The sequence below is a fragment of the Hyla sarda genome, chromosome 1 (genome assembly GCF_029499605.1).
Source record: "Hyla sarda isolate aHylSar1 chromosome 1, aHylSar1.hap1, whole genome shotgun sequence".
NCBI classification, from domain to species: domain Eukaryota; kingdom Metazoa; phylum Chordata; class Amphibia; order Anura; family Hylidae; genus Hyla; species Hyla sarda.
This window is the reverse complement of record NC_079189.1, coordinates 189,162,077-189,180,880: the sequence shown is the minus strand read 5'-3', so window position 1 is coordinate 189,180,880 and position 18,804 is coordinate 189,162,077. Positions and strand designations below refer to the sequence as shown.

The 18,804-nt window shown below is 43.7% G+C and overlaps 1 protein-coding gene across 1 annotated transcript in view; it reads right to left on the bottom strand.

Annotated features, from left to right (window-relative positions):
- Positions 1–1,242: 1,242 nt before the first annotated feature.
- The window catches only part of TBCK (TBC1 domain containing kinase), a 307,224-nt gene continuing 289,662 nt past the window's right edge, over positions 1,243–18,804 (bottom strand). The window contains exon 26 of the mRNA XM_056566040.1: positions 1,243–2,385. Coding sequence (XP_056422015.1) covers positions 2,275–2,385 — 111 coding nt within the window. The 3' untranslated portion in view covers positions 1,243–2,274. The remainder of the gene's footprint in view (positions 2,386–18,804) is intronic.

Genomic DNA, 18,804 nt, shown 5'->3' with positions numbered 1-18,804 from the left:
GGAGAGAGCACAGAGGAGTACTCTTGGACAGGAGAGAGCAAAGAGGAGTCCTATCAGACAGGATAGAGCACAGAAGAGTGCTATCAGACAGGAGTGAGCACAGAGGAGTGCTATCAGACAGGAGAGAGCACCGAGGAGTACTATAATACAGGAGAGAACACAGAGGAGGGCTATCAGACAGGAGAGAGCACAGAGGAGTCCTATCAGTCAGGAGAGAGCACAGAGGAGTACTATCAGACAGGAGAGAGCACAGAGGAGTACTATCAGACAGGACAGAGCACAGAGAAATGCTAGCTCTCCCTCACTTACTGGGCTTTGTCAATGCCTGTGCTTCAGCTTGGACAAAGCCATGATTTTATAAGCAATGATTTCTATTAAAAAAGCAAATATCGCATTTATCGGCGTATAACACGCACCCCCATTTTAACAGGGAAATTTTAGTTAAAAAAAATAAAATGTAAAATAAATGACTTGGACTAAATGCCACATCATCCCCCCAACTTCGTTTTCTTCTGCACCTCAGTTTGATCCCGTCCCCTCCAGTGCCACATCATTCCTTCCCTTTTATCAGTCCCTGTGCCCCATTTACCCCTCTTATCGCCCCCCCATGTCTCATCATACCCCCATGTCTCATCATTTCCCCCTGTCATAGACCACCACTAGCCATACAGACATTAAGCATTTAGTGCCTCCCCCCACCATCATTTCCCCCTGTCTCATCATGTCCCCCATCATTCCCCCCTCATCATCCCCCCACCCTGTCTCATCATGTCCCCCATCATTCCCCCCTCATCATCCCCCCCACCCTGTCTCATAGTCTCCCACCTTGTCTCATCATGTCCCCCCATCATTCCCCCCTCATCATCCCCCCACCCTGTCTCATCAAGTCCCCCATCATTCCCCCCTCATCATCCCCCCACCCTGTCTAATCATTTCCCCCATCATTCCGACCTCATCATCTCCCCACCCTGTCTCATCATGCCCCTCATCATTCCCCCCACCCTGTCTCATCATCCCCCCCCTCATCATTTCTGTCTCATCCCCCCCTCATCATTTCCCCGTCTCATCATCTCCCCATCATGTTCCTCCTATGGCATCCAGTGGTCTTCAACCTGCGGACCTCCAGATGTTGCAAAACTACAACTCCCAGCATGCCCGGACAGCCATCTGCTGTCCGGGCATGCTGGGAGTTGTAGTTTTGCAACATCTGGAGGTCCGCAGGTTGAAGACCACTCTTCCCCTTTCCTTACTTGTCTGCGCTTCGGCTGTCTTGCGGGCTGCGGGGTCAGTGAAGCAGATGAGTTACGTCCTCTCCCGGTTTCTCTGTGCGGCATCACGGATGTCACTTTTCGGCGGCGACTACAGGAAATGAAAAGTGACGTGAATGATGCCGCACAGAGAAGCCGGCAGAGGACGTAACTCAGCTGCTTCACTGACCCCGCAAGACCCGCCGCCTGACCTGACCTGCCGAAGCACAGACAGGTAATGAAAATAAACAAAACTATAAAAAGCAGGGAAAGGGGGAATGATGAGGGAGGGGGGAGGTAGGGAAAATGAAAAGTAAAACTCACTTGTTTTCTCCCGCACTATCCACAGGAATTGGTGAATAGTGCGGGAGACGCTGATTAAAAGGTAGGGCAGATCCAGACAAGGTAGGGCTCATTTTAATCAGCATCTCCCGCAGTATCCACCACACCAGTACCTGTGGATAGTGCGGGAGAAAACAAGTGACAGTGTAGGGAGGAGACGCCGCTGGTCACTGATTTAAAGTGGCCGCGGCTGTGCTGTTAATACTTAACAAGCAGACGCTGCTGCGGATGCTTTAAATCAGTGACCAGAAGACTAATCGGCGTATAACACGCAGGCAGACTTTTTGCCTTAAATTTAAGTTTTAAAAGTGCGTGTTATACGCTGATAAATATGGTAACATTTTCTTATGCAGTATATTAGAAAGGTTAATGTTTTGCAAAGATGTACAACAAATAAAAAGTTTTTGTATCTGACAGTGCCCATTTAAAGGAGTGTAATCTGTCATCTTAACTTAAACATCATCTTAATGTTTTGAAGAAAAATTTGTTAGATGGTTTGCAACAATGATTCAGAAAAGATACGAAAATTTTACAAATCAGAATAAAATCTCTTGATTCCTTTTTCAAGCTGTTGCCATCTTTCCAAGCTCATGATGCTGAGAACAATATCATAATATACAAGAAAGTAGATTGGTCCAGTCCAGTTTACTGGTGAAATGGTGAGAGGCTACCGGCTGTAGAACTCTCATATTTGTGGGGATGGTACTGTTAGTAAACCTGTTGGCTTCATCTTGTTCATTCCCCCATCCAGAATACAAACTCGTGGGTATCCCAACTTCACCAGATGTGCTGCAAACTAGAAGAGACAACATGAGTAAAAATATCCAAAGCCAACGCTCTATGCATCTTTACTTGTTTTGTCATGCAGCTGCCAGATAATATTTTTGTAAAAGTATAAATGAGCCTTATTAGAGCCAATAACACTTATGTTGATGGGACCACATAAAAATCAACGTAAAAGCTCTTGGAGATGACAACTCAAAAAGTAACAATGGAAAATGTTTGTTGGGGGGGGGGGGGGGGGAGACATGTGGGGGAGGGGGGATTTTTACACAAACTTATACTGTGAATCTTCCCTTTACATGTCTTTTCATGCTCATAGTAACCACTTACAGTTACAAAATGTACAAAAAAGAAAGTTGCAACAGCAGTCTTGGTAAAAAAAATGGAGGCTCTTAGCGATCCTATCCGATATGAGGCCACCTCCACGTGGTGGATGGGGGGACACATTTTGATCAAAAAGTGCGCTAAGAGCCTCCATTTTTTGACCAAGAGTGCTGTTGCAACTTTCTTTTTTGTACATTTTGTATTTGCCAGACCAGCGGGCACCTGTGTATTAGGTTGTTGTGCTGGCTATTGTCCTTTTTGTTTTCACTTACAGTTACAGTTATAGGTACTTTTTCTGACCAAGTTCTCTGTTTTTATTTCTAGGAACTGGTCTATATTTAGAGATTTTATTTTATTTACACTCTAAAACCCTATAAACTCCCTGCTTTTCTTGTTACCCTTTTTCCATCTTCTTTTCCACTATATTTTGTCTATATTTACCTTTCTTAGGTTTTGATCCTCTTGCACTCCTATATTCTTCCTCATATTCTATCTTCTTGCTATTTCTCCATAATATATATACCTAGTCTTCTGCACTCATGAAAGTGGAGATGTTAATGATAAAATTGTATGCAATGTTTCCTTTATAGTTCCTTACTCTATATTTGCCATATTGACGCCTGCATTTAGTAATGTAATGTTGGACTGTTATATTGAAGACATAAAGAAAAAAAAATTCAGGAGTGTGACAAATACTCACAGGGTGGGCTTAATATGAGATTTTACAAAGTATACAGCATGAAGAGCTTGACAGCTGACCAAGCCAAGTTCACTTGTCAAGTCTGGATCCTGTGTCACATTTTACTGGCCAAAATATTCACATTATTTTTACTGCTGTCTGCACTTTCCATAGGTATTTATGATCAGCATTGTAAACTGTATACTTCAGCAGTTACAAGCCAGACACTAGATATACTGTATATACATTCCACAATGAGAATGGATCTATGGTGGCTGGCAGAATTTAAAATATATAATATGAACGATGAGTAGTTTTTCTGGAGACTATAGATAGTAGATTGTGAGGATGTATTTATATTTAACTATGTGCAGGTGAAAACATTTTAGAACTTTAGGACTAACCCCTTGAGGACCGGGCAATATTTCATTTTTGCACTTTAGTTGTTTTCCTCCTCTCCTTCTAAAAATCATAACGTTTTAATTGTCCACCTACAGACCCTAATGAGGGCTTGTTTTTTGGGCCACCAATTTTACTTTGTAATGACTTCAATCATTTCACCACAAAATCTATGGCAAAAAAAAAAAAATTGTTTTGGGGCAAAATCGAAAAACACCATTTTGTAACTTTTGGGGGCTTTTAATTTTACACAGTGCACTGTTCTGTAAAAATAGCACCTAATATTTATTCTGTTGACCCATATGATTAAAATGATACCCAACTTACACTGGTTTGATTTTGTTTAACGTCTTTTAACCCCTTAAGGACCAAGCCAATTTTCACTGTAGGACACGGCCATTTTTTGCACATCTGACTACTGTCACTTTAAACATTAATAACTCTGGGATGCTTTTACCTTTCATTCTGATTCCGAGACTGTTTTATCGTGACATATTCTACTTTATTTTAGTGGTAAAATTTTGTTGATATTTGCATCATTTCTTGGTTAAAAATTCCAAAATTTTATGAAAAAATTGAAAAATGTGCATTTTTTTACTTTGAAGCTCTCTGCTTATAAGGAAAATGAATATTCCAAATAAATTATATGTTGATTCACATATACAATATGTCTACTTTATGTTTCCATCATAAAGTTGACATGTTTTTACTTTTGGAAGACATCAGAGGGCTTCAAAGTATAGCAGCAATTTTCCAATTTTTCACAACATTTTCAAAATCAAAATTTTTGGAGAGTGAGTTTTTCTGAAATGGTTTTTGGGGGGCATGTCACATTTCGGAAGCCCCTATGGTGCCAGCACAGCAAAAAAAAAAAAAAAAACACATGGCATAGTATTTTGGAAACTACACCCCTCAAGGCACGTAACAAGGGGTCCAGTGAGCCTTAACACCCCACATGTGTTTGACGACTTTTCGTTAAAGTTGGATATGAAAATAAATTTTTTTTCACAAAAATGCTAGTTTTCTCTCAAATTTTAAATGTTTACAAGGGGTAATAGGACAAAATGCCCCCCAGAATTTGAAACCCCATGTCTTCTGACGTCAAGTGCTCTGCTGGCGCACTACAAAGCTCAGAAGAGAAGGAGCGCCATTGAGCTTTTGGGAAAACATTTTGTTGGAATGGAAGTCAGGGGCCATGTGCGTTTAAAAAGCCCCCCGTGGTGCCAGAACAGTGGACCTCCACCCCCACATGTGACCCTATTTTAGAAACTACACCCCTCACAGAATTTAATAAGGGGTGCAGTGAGTATTTACACCCCACTGGCGTTTGACAGATCTTTGGAACATTGGGCTCTGCAAATGAAAAATTTTATTTTTCATTTTCACGGACCACTGTTCCAAAAATCTTCCAGACCCCTGTGGAGCGTAAATGCTCACTGTACCCCTTATTACATTACGTGAGGGGTGTAGTTTCCAAAATGGGGTCACATGTGGGTATTTATTTTTTTGCGTTTATGTCAGAACAGCTGTAAAATCGGCCACCCCTGTGCAAATCACCAATTTAGACCTCAAATGTGCATAGTGCGCATACTGAGCCTTGTTGTGCGCCCACAGAGCATTTTATGCCCACATATGGGGTATTTCTGTACTCAGGAGAAATTGCGTTACAAATTTTGGGGGTCTTTTTTTCCTTTTAACGCTTGTGAAAATAAAAAGTATGGGGCAACACCAGCATGTTAGAGTAAATTTTTTTTATTTTTTTACACTAACAAGCTGGTGTAGACCCCAACTTCCTTTTCATATGTGGTAAAAGGAGAAAAAGCCCCCCAAAATTTGTAGTGCAATTTCTCCCTACTACGGAAATACTCCATATGTGGCCCTAAACTGTTTCCTTGAAATACGACAGGGCTCCGAAGTGAGAGAGCTCCATGCACATTTGAGGACTAAATTAGGGATTGCATAGGGGTGGACATAGGGGTATTCTACGCCAGTCATTCCCAAACAGGGTGCCTCCAGCTCTTGCTAAATTCCCAGCATGCCTGGACAGTAAGTGGTTGTCCGGAAATGCTGGTAGTTGTTGTTTTGCAACAGCTGGAGGCTCCGTTTTGGAAACACTGCCATACAATACTTTTTTCATTTTTATTGGGGGGGACAGTGTAAGGGGGTGTATATGTAGTGTTTTACCCTTTATTATGTGTTAGTGTAGTGTAGTGTTTTTAGGGTACATTCGCACTGGCGTGTTACGGTGAGTCTCCCGCTAGGAGTTTGCGCTGCGGTGAAAAATTTGCCGCAGCCCAAACTTGAAGCAGGAAACTTTCTGTAAGCCTGTCCGTGTGAATGTACCCTGTACGTTCACATGGGGTGGGCAAACCTCCAGCTGTTTCAAAACTACAACTCCCAGCATGTACTGACAGACCGTGCATGCTGGGAGTTGTACTTTTGCAACAGCTGGAGACACACTGGTTGGAAAACCTTCAGTTAGGTTCTGTTACCTAACTTCTGTTACTTAGTATTTTCCAACCAGTCTGCCTCCAGCTGTTGCAAAACTACAACTCCCAGCATGTACTGATCGCCGAAGGGCATGCTGGGAGATTTAGTTATGCAATAGCTGGAGGTACGCAACTACAACTCCCAGCATGCCGAGACAGCTGTTTGGACATGCTGGGATTTGCAGTTTTGCAACATCTGGAGGGCTACAGTTTTAGAGAACACTGCAAGGTGATCTCCAAACTGTGGTCCTCCAGCTGTTGAAAAACTACAAATTCCAGCATGCCCTGAAAGCAAACCGTTGTTTGGGCATGCTAGGAGTTGTAGTTTTGCAAGATCTGGAGGGCTACAGTTTAGGGACCACTATATAGTGGTCTCAAACTGTAGCCCTCCAGCTGTTGCAAAACTACAACTCCCAGATTGCCCAAACAGCTGTCTGGGCATGCTGGGAGTTGTAGTTTTGCAACATCTGGAGGGCTACAGTTAGAGACCACTGTATAATGGTCTCAAACTGTACCCTCCAGATGTTGCTAGGCAACTCACCGGCTTCCGTCGGATCCATCCGCACGTCATCGCCGCCCGCCGATCTCCGTTGCCCGCCCGGATCGGTAAGTGGATCTTCGGCGCCGGTCCCCGTCGTTTCCCCGTCCTGCCCCGCCTATTGTGGGTGGGCAGGATGGGGAAAATGAAAGTTAACCCCCGCCCCCGATCTGCTATTCCTGGTCGCGTCTAGACCACCAATAGCAGGGATAGGAGGGGTGGCACCCCTGCCACCTCACTCCTATGCCTTCAGGGGGATCGTGGGTGTCTTAGACAATCGCGATCCCCCTTATATTCCGGGTCACCGGGTCACTATAGACCCGTAATGACCCGGAATCGCGCAAATCGCAAGTGTGAATTCACTTGCAATTTGCCGCGATTGCCGACATGGGGGGGTCTGTTGACCCCCCTGGGCGTTTGCACGGGATGCCTGCTGAATGATTTCAGCAGGCATCCTGGTCCGATCCCCGCCCGGTGCGCGGCACGGGCCGGAATTCTCTATGACGTACGCGTACGTCATGGGTCCTTAAGTACCAGGGTGTCATGACGTACGCGTACGTCAAGGGTCCTTAAGGGGTTAAAAAATTACATCTTAAAAATTATTTTTTTTGCTTTTTTAACCCCTTAACCCCTTAAGGAGCCGGGCTTTTTCCGTTTTTTCATTTTCAATTTTTCCTCCTTAACTTTAAAAAATCATAACCTAAATTTTCACCTAAAATTATATATAATGGCTTAATTTTTGCGTCACTAATTCTACTTTGTAATGACATTAGTCATTTTACCCAAAAAACTACGGTGAAACGGGAAAAAAAATCAATGTGCGACAAAATTGATGAAAAAACACTATTTTGTAAGTTTTGGGGGCTTCTGTTTTTACGCAGTACATTTTTTGTCACAAATGACACCTTATCTTTATTCTGTAGGTCCATACGGTTAAAATGATACCCTACTTGTATAGGTTTGAATTTGTATCACTTCCGAAAAAAATCATGAATACATGCAGGAAAATTTATACGTTTAAAATGGTAATCTTTTGACCCCTATAACTTTTTTATTTTTCTGTGTTTAGGGCCCTTTGAGGACTAATTTTTTGTGCCGTCATCTGAAGTTTTTAGCGGTACCATTTTTGTTCTGATCAGACATTTTTTTGCTATTTTGGACTTTGGAATTTTTGGACTTTGGAATTTTGGACTTTGGAATTTTTTTGCGCGTACGCCATTGAACGAGCGGTTTAAAAAGCGGTATATTTTTATAATTCTGACGTTTCCGCACGTGGCGATACCACATATGTTTATTATTTTATGTTTACAATTTATTTTTATTATTATTTACATAATTTTTATTTTATTTTTGGAAATGCTGGGTGATTCAAACTTTTATTAGGGGAAGGGATAATTGAAAGGGTTAATGATTTTTTTTACACTTTTCTTATGCAATATTATAGCTCCTATAGGGGGCTATAACATTGCATGTACTGATCTTTTACACTGATTGATCCATCTCCATAGGAATGGATCAATCAGTGTTTTCGGCGATTGAATGCTCAAGCCTGGATCTCAGGCTTGAAGCATTCATTCTGCGATCGGACAGCACAGGAGAAGGTAAGAAGACCTCCTCCTGTGCTACAGCTGTTCAGGATGCCGCAATTATACCGCGGCGATCCCGAACAGCTCCCTGAGCTAGCCGGGCACTTTTACTTTAATTTTTAGCCGTGCGGCTCAGCTTTGAGCGCGCGGCTAAAGGGTTAATAGCGTGCGGCACAGCGATCAGTGCCGCGCGCTATTAGAGGCGGGTCCCGGCTTCACTATGACGCCGGGCCCGCCGGGATATGATGCGGGGTCACCGTGTGACCCCGCGTTATATCGCAGGACCGGGACTCATGACGTACGGATACGTCATGGGTCCTTAAGAGGTTAAAGGGGTACTCCGGTGAAAAACTTTATTTTTTTTTTAAATCAACTGGTGCCAGAAATTTAAACAGATTTGTAAATTACTTCTATTAAAAAAATCTTAATCCTTCCTATACTTATTAGCTGCTGAATACTACAGCGGAAATTCTTTTCTTTTTGGAACACAGAGCTGTCTGCTGACATCATGAGCACAGTGCTCTCTGCTGACATCTCTGTCCATTTAAGGAACTGTCCAGAACAGCATATGTTTGCTACGGGGATTTCCTTTTACTCTGGGCAGTTCTTAAAATGGACAGAGATGTCAGCAGAGAGCACTGTGCTCATGATGTCAGCAGACAGCTCTGTGTTTCAAACGGAAAATAATTTCCACTGCAGTATTCAGCAGCTAATAAATACAGGAAGGATTAAGATTTTTTAATAGAAGTAATTTACAAATCTGTTTAACTTCCTGGCACCAGTTGATTTAAAAAAAAAATATTTCACCGGAGTACCCCTTTAAGGACACAGCCGGCGCACTTTTTCTATTCTGTCCTGCCCGGGCTGCAAAAAAAGACGAAACAAACTTTCACTTACCTCCATATGTTGTCCTGGAGCTCCGCAACAGCTGATCGGTCGGCCGGGCTGTTTATTTCCTACTTCCTTTAGCCCGGTACATCACACGGCACTTCAGCCTATCACCGGCCGAGGCGGGACATCGCTGCGGCTGGTGATAGGCTGAAGCGCTGTGTGATGTAGCGGGCTAAAACAAGTAGGAAGGAGACAGCCCGGCTGACCAATCAGCTGTTGCGGAGCTACGGGGCAACAAATGGAGGTAAGTGAAAGTTTTTTTTGTCTTTTTATGCAGCCCGGGCAGGACGGAATAGAAAAAGTCTGTGCCGGACATCTTCTTTAAGGACCAGATCATTTTTTGCGCATCTGACCACTGTCACTTTAAGCATTAATAACTCTGGGATGCTTTTCCTAATCATTCTGATTCCGGGATATTTTTTTCGTGACATATTCTACTTTATGTTAGTGGGAAATTTCTGTCGATACTTGCATGATTTCTTGGGGAAAAATGCAAAAATTTCATGAAAAATTTGAAAATTTTGCATTTTTCTAACTTTGAAGCTCTCTGCTTGTAAGTAAAATGGGCATTCCAAATACATTTTATATTGATTCACATATACAATATGTCTACTTTATATTGGCATCATAAAGTTGACATGTTTTTACTTTTGGAAGACATCAGAGGGCTTCAAAGTTCAGCAGCAATTTTCAAAATGTTCACGTAATTTTCAAAATCAGAATTTTTCAGGGACCAGTTCAGTTATGAAGTGGATTTGAGGGGCCTTGATATTAGAAATACCCCATAATGGACCCCATTATAAAAACTGCACCCGTCAAAGTATACAAAATTCAGAAAGTTCAGGAACTGGTCACAGCTGGAACAATTTACAGCTTTAAAACCGGATTAGATACATTCCTGGAACAAAATAACATTAATGCTTATGAGGAAATATAAAATCTCATCCCTTCCCCAATATCGCGCCACACCCCTACCCCTTAATTCCCTGGTTGAACATGATGGACATATGTCTTTTTTCGACCGTACTAACTATGTAACTATGTAACCCTTTAGGTGTTTCACAGGAATAGCAGCAAAATGAAGGAGAAAATTTAAAATCTTCATTTTTTACACTCGTATGTTCTTGTAGAAGGAGGTAAAAGGAGAAAAAGCCCCCCCAAAATTTGTAACACAGTTTCTCTTGAGTAAGGAAATACCTCATAAGTGGATGTTAAGTGCTCTGTGGGTGCACTAGAGGGCTCAGAAGGGAAGGAGTGACAATGGGATTTTGGAGAGTGAATTTTGCTGAAATGGTTTTTCGGGGCATGTCACATTTAGAAAGCCCCTATTGTGGCTTAACCCCTTAAGGACATAGGGCGTATCCATACGCCCCCGTTTCCAAGTCCTTAAGGACCGAGGGCGTATGGATACGCCCTTAGCATTTCCGGCCCCCACCGCTAACCGGAGGGGAGCCGGATGCCTGCTGAAATCGTTCAGCAGGCATCCCGGCATATCGCCCAGGGGGGTCATCATGTCCCCCCATGTCGGCGATTGCCGCAGATCGCTGGACAATTCAGTCCAGCGATCTGTGGCGGATTCCGGGTCAATCGGGTCTCCAGTGACCCGGAAATACTGTCAGAGACGGCCCCGAACAGCCAGAGCCTGCAGGAGTGAGGTGGCACTGGTGCCACCTCACGATCGCCCTGATTCGCCGGCCGGATTACCGACCAATCAGGGCGTCTGCTGCGGGTGTCACTCCCGCAACTCGCTCCGCCCCTCTTCCGGAGGACGAGGCGGGACTGACCTTCGCGGCGTGGATCGTTGGAGGTGAGTGACAGCCTCCTGCTGTTGCTTAGCAACAGCTCCCAGCATGCAACAAGGGCATGCTGGGAGCTGTAGTTATGCACCAGCAGGAGGCAGACCACCACAACTCCCAGCATGCCCTTATGGGCATGCTGGGACTTGTAGTTTTGCAACAGCTGGAGGCACATTCTTTCTATGGAAAAGTGTACCTTCAGCTGTTGTGTAACTACAACTCCCAGCTTGCACAATCAGCTAAAGTGCATGCTGGGAGTTGTAGTGGTGCATCTGGTGGTTGCATAACTACAACTCTCAGCATGCCCGTTGGCTGTCGGTGACTGCTGAGAGTTGTAGTTTTGCAACAGCTGAAGGCACACTGAGATAAGTAGTAAACCAGTGTGTCTCCAGCTGTTGCATAACTACAATCCCCAGCATCCCCAGCCAATGTAGTATGCCTCTGGCTGTTGCATAACTACAAGACCCAGCATGCCCTTCCGCTGTCCGTACATGCTGGGGGTTGTAGCTTTTGCAACAGCTGAAGGCACACTGGTTGCAAAACACTGAGTTTGTTACCAAACTCGGTGTTTCACAACCTGTGTGTCTCCAGCTGTTGCAAAACTACAACTCCCAGCATGCACTGATAGACCGTACATGCTGGGACTTGTAGTTTTGCAACAGCTGGATGTTCCCCCCCCCCCCCCCCCAATGTGAACGTACAGGGTACACTCACATGGGCGGAGGATTACAGTAAGTATCCGGCTGCAAGTTTGAGCTGCGGCAAATTTTCTGCTGCAGCTCAAGCTGCCAGCGAGAAACTACTGTGAACCCCCGCCCGTGCGACTGTACCCTAAAAACACTACACTACACTAACACAAAATAAAATAAAAAGTAAAAAACACTACATATACACATACCCCTAAACAGCCCCCCTCCCCTCCCCAATAAAAATGAAAAACGTCTGGTACGCCACTGTTTCCAGAACGGAGCCTCCAGCTGTTGCAAAACAACTACTCCCAGTATTGTCAGATAGCCACTGACTGTCCAGGCATGCTGGGAGTTTTACAACAGCTGGAGGCACCCTGTTTGGGAATCACTGGCGTAGAATACCCCTATGTCCACCCCTATGCAAGTCCCTAATTTAGGCCTCAAATGCGCATGGCGCTCTCACTTTGGAGCCCTGTCGTATTTCAAGGCAACAGTTTAGGGACACATATGGGGTATCGCCGTACTCGGGAGAAATTGGGCTTAAAATTTTGGGGGATATTTTCTGCTATTACCCTTTTTAAAAATGTAAAATTTTTGGGAAAACAAGCATTTTAGGTAAAAAAAAAAATTTTTTTTTACATATACAAAAGTCATGAAACACCTGTGGGGTATAAAGGTTCACATTACCCCTTGTTACGTTCCCCGAGGGGTCTAGTTTCCAAAATGGTATGCCATGTGTTTTTTTTTGCTGTCCTGGCACCATAGGGGCTTCCTAAATGCGGCATGCCCCCATAGCAAAAATTGCTTTCAAAAAGCCAAATGTGACTCCTTCTCTTCTGAGACCTGTAGTGCGCCAGCAGAGCACTTTTCACCCCCATATGGGGTGTTTTCTGAATCGGGAGAAATTGGGCTTCAAATTTTGGGGGGTATTTTCTGCTATTACCCTTTTTAAAAATGTAAAATTTTTGGGAAACCAAGCATTTTAGGCAAAAAAAAAAATATTTTTTTTACATATGCAAAAGTCGTGAAACACCTGTGGGGTATTAAGGTTCACTTTACCCCTTGTTACGTTCCCTGAGGGGTCTAGTTTCCAAAATGGTATGCCATGTGTGTTTTTTTGCTGTCCTGGCACCATAGGGGCTTCCTAAAGGTGACATGCCCCCCAAAAACCATTTGTCGCTCCTTCCCTTCTGAGCCCTCTACTGCGCCCGCCGAACAATTAACATAGACATATGAGGTATGTGCTTACTCGAGAGAAATTGGGTTTCAAATACAAGTAAAAATTTTCTCCTTTTTACCCCTTGCAAAAATTCAAAAATTGGGTCTACAAGAACATGCGAGTGTAAAAAATGAAGATTTAGAATTTTCTCCTTCACTTTGCTGCTATTCCTGTGAAACACCTAAAGGGTTAATACACTTACTGAATGTCATTTTGAATACTTTGGGGGGTGTAGTTTTTATAATGGGGTCTTTTATGGGGTATTTCTAATATGAAGACCCTTCAAATCCACTTCAAACCTGAACTGGTCCATGAAAAATAGCGAGTTTGAAAATTTTGTGAAAAATTTCAAAATTGCTGCTGAACTTTGAAGCCCTCTGGTGTCTTCCAAAAGTAAAAACTCATAAATTTTATGATGCAAACATAAAGTAGACATATTGTATATGTGAACCCAAAAAAAAATTATTTTGAATATCCATTTTCCTTACAAGCAGAGAGCTTCAAAGTTAGAAAAATGCTAAATTTTCTTTTTTTTCATCAAATTTGGGGATTTTTCACCAAGAAAGGATGCAAGTTACCATAAAATTTTACCACTAAGTTAAAGTAGAATATGTCACGAAAAAACTATCTCGGAATCAGAATGATAACTAAAAGCATTCCAGAGTTATAAATGTTTAAAGTGACAGTGGTCAGAATTGCAAAAAACGCTCCGGTCCTTAAGGTGAAAAAGGGCTCGGTCCTTAAGGGGTTAAAAGCAAAAAAAAAAACTAACAAAAAAAAACACATGCCAAACTATTTTGGAAACTACACCTCTCAAGGCACTTAAAAAGGGGTCCAGTGAGCCATAACACCCCACAGATGTTTGGCGACTTTTCGGTAAAGTCGGATGTGTAAAGGGAAAAACATTTTTTCACTTAAATGCAGTTTTTTCCCTCCAAATTTACAATTTTTACAAGAGGTTATAGGAGAAAATGCCCCCCAAAATTTGTGTGGACGTCGTGTGCTCTGATGGCGCACTACAATGCTCCGGAGAGAAGGAGACACATTTGGCTTTTGGAGAAAGAATTTTGCGGAAATGGTTTTTGGGGGGCATGTCGCATTTAGGAAGACCCTATGGTGCCAGAACAGCAAAAAAAAAGCAAACAAACAAACAAAAAAATTAAAAATAAAAACATGGCATACTATTTTAGAAACTATGCCCCTCAAGAAATGTAACAAGGGGTCCAGTGAGCCTTAACACTCCACAGGTGTTTGATAACTGTTCATTAAAGTGGGATGTGAAGGAAAAAATTTATTATTTACACTAAAATGCTGGGGTTACCCCAAATTTTTCACTTTCACAAGTGGTAACAGGCGAAAATGTCCCCCACAATTTCTTTGGAGTAAGGACATACCTCATATTTGGATGTTAACTGCTCTGCAGGTGCACACCAGGATCGCCATTCAGCTTTTGGAGAATTTTGCTGGAATCGGTAAGGGGCCTTGAGCGTTTACAGAGCTAGCATTGTGCCAGAACAGCGGGACCCCCCTCAAGTGTCATCATTTTGGAATCTACACCCCTCAAGGAATGTAACAAGGGGTACAGTGAGTATTTACACCTCAGAGGTGTTTTGAACAGTAAGCCGTAAAATGACAAAATAGGTATTTTTTCACAAAAATTACGGTGTTACCCAAAATTTTTCATTAGCAAAAAGGGTAATAGGAGAAAATGCTACCCCCCCCCCCCCATTACTTCTGTGTATGAAAATACCCCATTATAGACATAAAATGCTGTGCGGGCGCACTACAGGGCTCAAGAGTCAAAGAGGTATGTTTGCATTTGAGGCCTATGGCATATCAATAGCTGAGGGTTACATATATTCAGCGGAAAATAACAAAAAGAAACACCCACATGTGACCCTATTACAGGCAGTACACCCCTCGGTGTATAGGGTGACTTGACATTTGGAATGGACGGGTGTTCACAAAATGTATTTTCCAGGAATGAATGAAGTGTACTATAGGGAAAAAGAAAATTAGAATTTTACTACTAATATGCCGATTATGTTTCCAAAATGATGACCCAGAGCATAGCCGAAAGTAAAAAAAATGCCCGCCCCAAACCCTATACTCTGAATCATCATTCTGTGATGTGTGTGGCCGTCTCTAACCTGTTGCCTGAAACGTGCATCCCGCTCAGGTGGAGAAAGAGCGCTGCGCATTTGAGGCAACAGCATTTTTAGGGCCGATCCCGATAATCTGTGGAGGTTAGGGCCGATAGCCCGGCATAAGTTATCGGCTATTTATTGCCCCCCGTGACACCGCTGCAGATCATTGATTTAAAGCGGACGCTTTAAATCAATGAACTGCAGCGGCTTTTGCGGTGCCATAGGCTGACGCCGCCACCTGCTTCTCTCCCCCTGCCTGTCCGGGGGTCCTCCTGAGTCCTATCACCGACACCGCCTCCCCCCCACCACCACCGCACCCCCCACCGGGGTCCACTCTACATCTGGCTCCGGTGGCGTTCCTCCTGAGCTGTCACTGTGCGCACTGACGGTGACGTCGCATCACTCGTCATTGCGCACAGCGTAACGCAGGACGCAGCAGGAGTCAGAAGTAGCGTGGACGGTGGGGGGTGCGACGCGGGGCGGCGGGACGGTCGCGGTGTGGTGGGGGCGGTGCGGGGCATTATCGGATTATCGGCAAGGTAATTGCTGATACCGATAATGCCAAAAATCGTGAATATCGGTTGATAATATCGGCCAAACCGATAATCGGACGGTCCCTAGTACTCTCACAAAGTTTGTAGAGTTTCACGCCATACCGCCCCCTCTTTGAGGCAGAAGATGAGTCTCCTCTTAAAACTGTAACACTTTGTAAAGCCGGTCATAGGCAGGATTACTTTGGGGGGGGGGGGGGGGGACATGCCGCATTATCAGTGTAATGCGGCATGTGGAGCAGAGGAAGTGTGCATGTTTGTGTGGTGCTTGGGTGCAAATTAGGGATGTCCCGATACTGATACTATCGGGGCCGATACTCGTCATTTGCATGGTATCGGGGACTCGTTTAATGTCCCCAATACCATGTCCGTTACCTGCTGCTGTGTGGCCCCGCTCCGCTGTCCGGTTCTCCCGATCGCATGTCTATAAGGGGGACCCTGCTCCCTACAAGGGGGGACCCTGCTCCCTACAAGGGGGAAGCCTGCTGTCTACAAGGGGGACAAGAGGGAGCACTGTCTACAAAGTGGGGGGCCTTGTGTCTACAAAGTGGGGGGTCTTTTGTCTACAAAGTGGGGGGGGCCTGCTGTCTACAAGGGGGGGGGGCAGTTGTCTACAAGGGGGGGCCTGCTGTCTACAAGGGTGGGTCCTGGTCTACAAGAAGGGGGCCCACTGTCTGTTAGGGGGACAATAGGGAGCACTGTCTACAAGGGGGGGGGGGACCTGTTGTCTACAAGGGAGACACGGGGGGCGCTGTCTACAAGGGGGACAAGAGGAGGTGCTGTCTACAAGAGGGGGCTGCAGTCTAAAGGGGTGGGGCTGCGGTCTACAGGGGGCTGCTACTAATGTCTGCAACTATCTATACTACCTACAAGGGGATACTACCTACAATTAAAGGCAATCTTACAGCAGAGTCACCTGCACTAACGTGAATTTATAGATAGATAGTGCAGATGACCCGGTTTCTACCGCTGCTCACCATGTGAACATCAGCGCAATCGCTCTGGAGACATCGGTCTCGCCGCCAATGCAAATTCCCTGTTCTTTCCAATGGAGAAGAGGGAGATCTTGGCTCATACTACAGCAGCCGCCTCCATTGCACACAACAAGAACCCACATATCAGCACGGTAAGCAGCGCCAGAGACCGGGTCACCCTGGGGTCAAATTCCCTTTAAAATAAAAGTACTCGTACTTGGTATAGAGAGTACTAGAATTAAAGTATCGGTACTCGGTCTTGAAATAATGGTATTGGGACATTCCTAGTGCAAATTATATAACAGTGTGTGATAAGTGACACACCATTATATTTCAACAGAAAAATAAAACACTGCGGCCAAAAAAAAAAAAAAAGGTGGCAAATGGCAGCGCCCTGAACCCCCTAATAGGGCCCGGGTCACACCAAAAAAATGGGTAGTGGACACTTGGGGACCTATTAGGGGGTCAGGGGGGATTTTTTTAAAACTTCTTTTAATTAACCCCTCCTCTACCGGCTGCTATTGGTCGAATGAACGTCCAACCAATAGCAGAGCTCCTGGGGAGGTGACGTGATCGCCACAAAACCACAACAACTGGAGGTGATTTGCGATGTATAGTACACCGCCGAACACCTTCTACGTCCTGTGTCCTTAAGTGGATAAAAATGTCCTCTTGACCCCTATAACTTTTTTTATTATTCCTTATACAGGGATGTGTGGGTCATTCTGTAGTTTTTATTGGTACCCTTTTTGTTTTGATGGGACATTTTGATCACTTTTATACATTTTCTTAGGGTACACAAAGTGACCAAAAATACGCAATTCTGGACTTTGGTGTTCTTTTTACGTATAAACCACTGATTGTTACAGTAACATAAAATTTTTATAGTTCGGACATTTAAACATGTGGAGATAGTATACGTTTTTATCTTTGTTAACTTTTTTTGTAAACAGGAAAAAGGGGGTGATTAAAATGTTTATTAGTGAAGGGGTTAAATCTCTTATTAACTTTACTATAATTTTTTTTTAATTAATTTTTTTACACAATTTTATAGTCCCTACAGGGGACTATTACAAGCAATCGTCAGATGGCATGCAGTGTTCAAGCTGCTGTATGCTCCAGAGGAAGTTCCTTTCTTTTTTAATTTCTTTTTTTGTCTGACCACAGTGCTCTTTGCTGACACCTCTGTTTATGTGAGGAAAAAATCCCCATAGCAAACCTATCCTGCTCTAGACATTGACAGATGTGTCAGCAGAGATCACTGTGGTCAATGTGGAGCATAAGGCAGCTGATATGTGCTGGAAGTATTAAGATTTTGAAATAGATGTAAATTACAAATCTGTTTAACTAGCTGGCACCAGTTGATTTAAAATAAATAAATAAATAAATAAATAAATAAATAAAGTTTTCTACTGGAGTACCCCTTTAACCCCTTAAGGACCCAACCAATTTTCCCCGTAGGACCCACCCATTTTTGCACATCTGACCACTGTCACTTTAACCCCTTAAGGACGCAGCATTTTTCCGTTTTTGCATTCTGATCTTTTCCTCATCACCTTCTAAAAATTCTAAAGCTTTCAATTTTGCACCTTTTTGCGCCAACAATTCTACTTTGCAGTGACATTAGTCATTTTACCAAAAAAATCGTGCAATTTAATTAACAATATATTTTTATAGTTCAGACATTTTCGCACGCGACGATACCACATGTTTATTTTTATTTACGCAGTTTTTTTTTATGGGAAAAGGGGGATGATTCAAACTTTTAATAGGGAAGGGGTTAAATGACCTTTGTTAACTTTTTTTTTCCACTTTTTTTTGCAGTGTTATAGCTCCCATAGGGGCTATAACACTGCACACACTGATCTCCTATGCTGATCCCTGCAAAGCCATAGCTTTGCAGGGATCAGTCAGATAGGGGCTGTAGCTCAGGCTTGGAGAAATCAATCCCCGATCGGACACCACGGAGAGAGGTAAGGAGACCTCCGCCTGCGTCCCAGCTGATCGGAACATCGCGATTATATCGCGATGTCCCGATCAGCCCAACAGAGCTGCCGGGAACCGTTTATTTTCGTTTTCAGACGCGGCGATCAACTTTGATCACCGCGTCTGAAGGGTTAACAGCGCGCAGCACAACCATCGTTGCCACA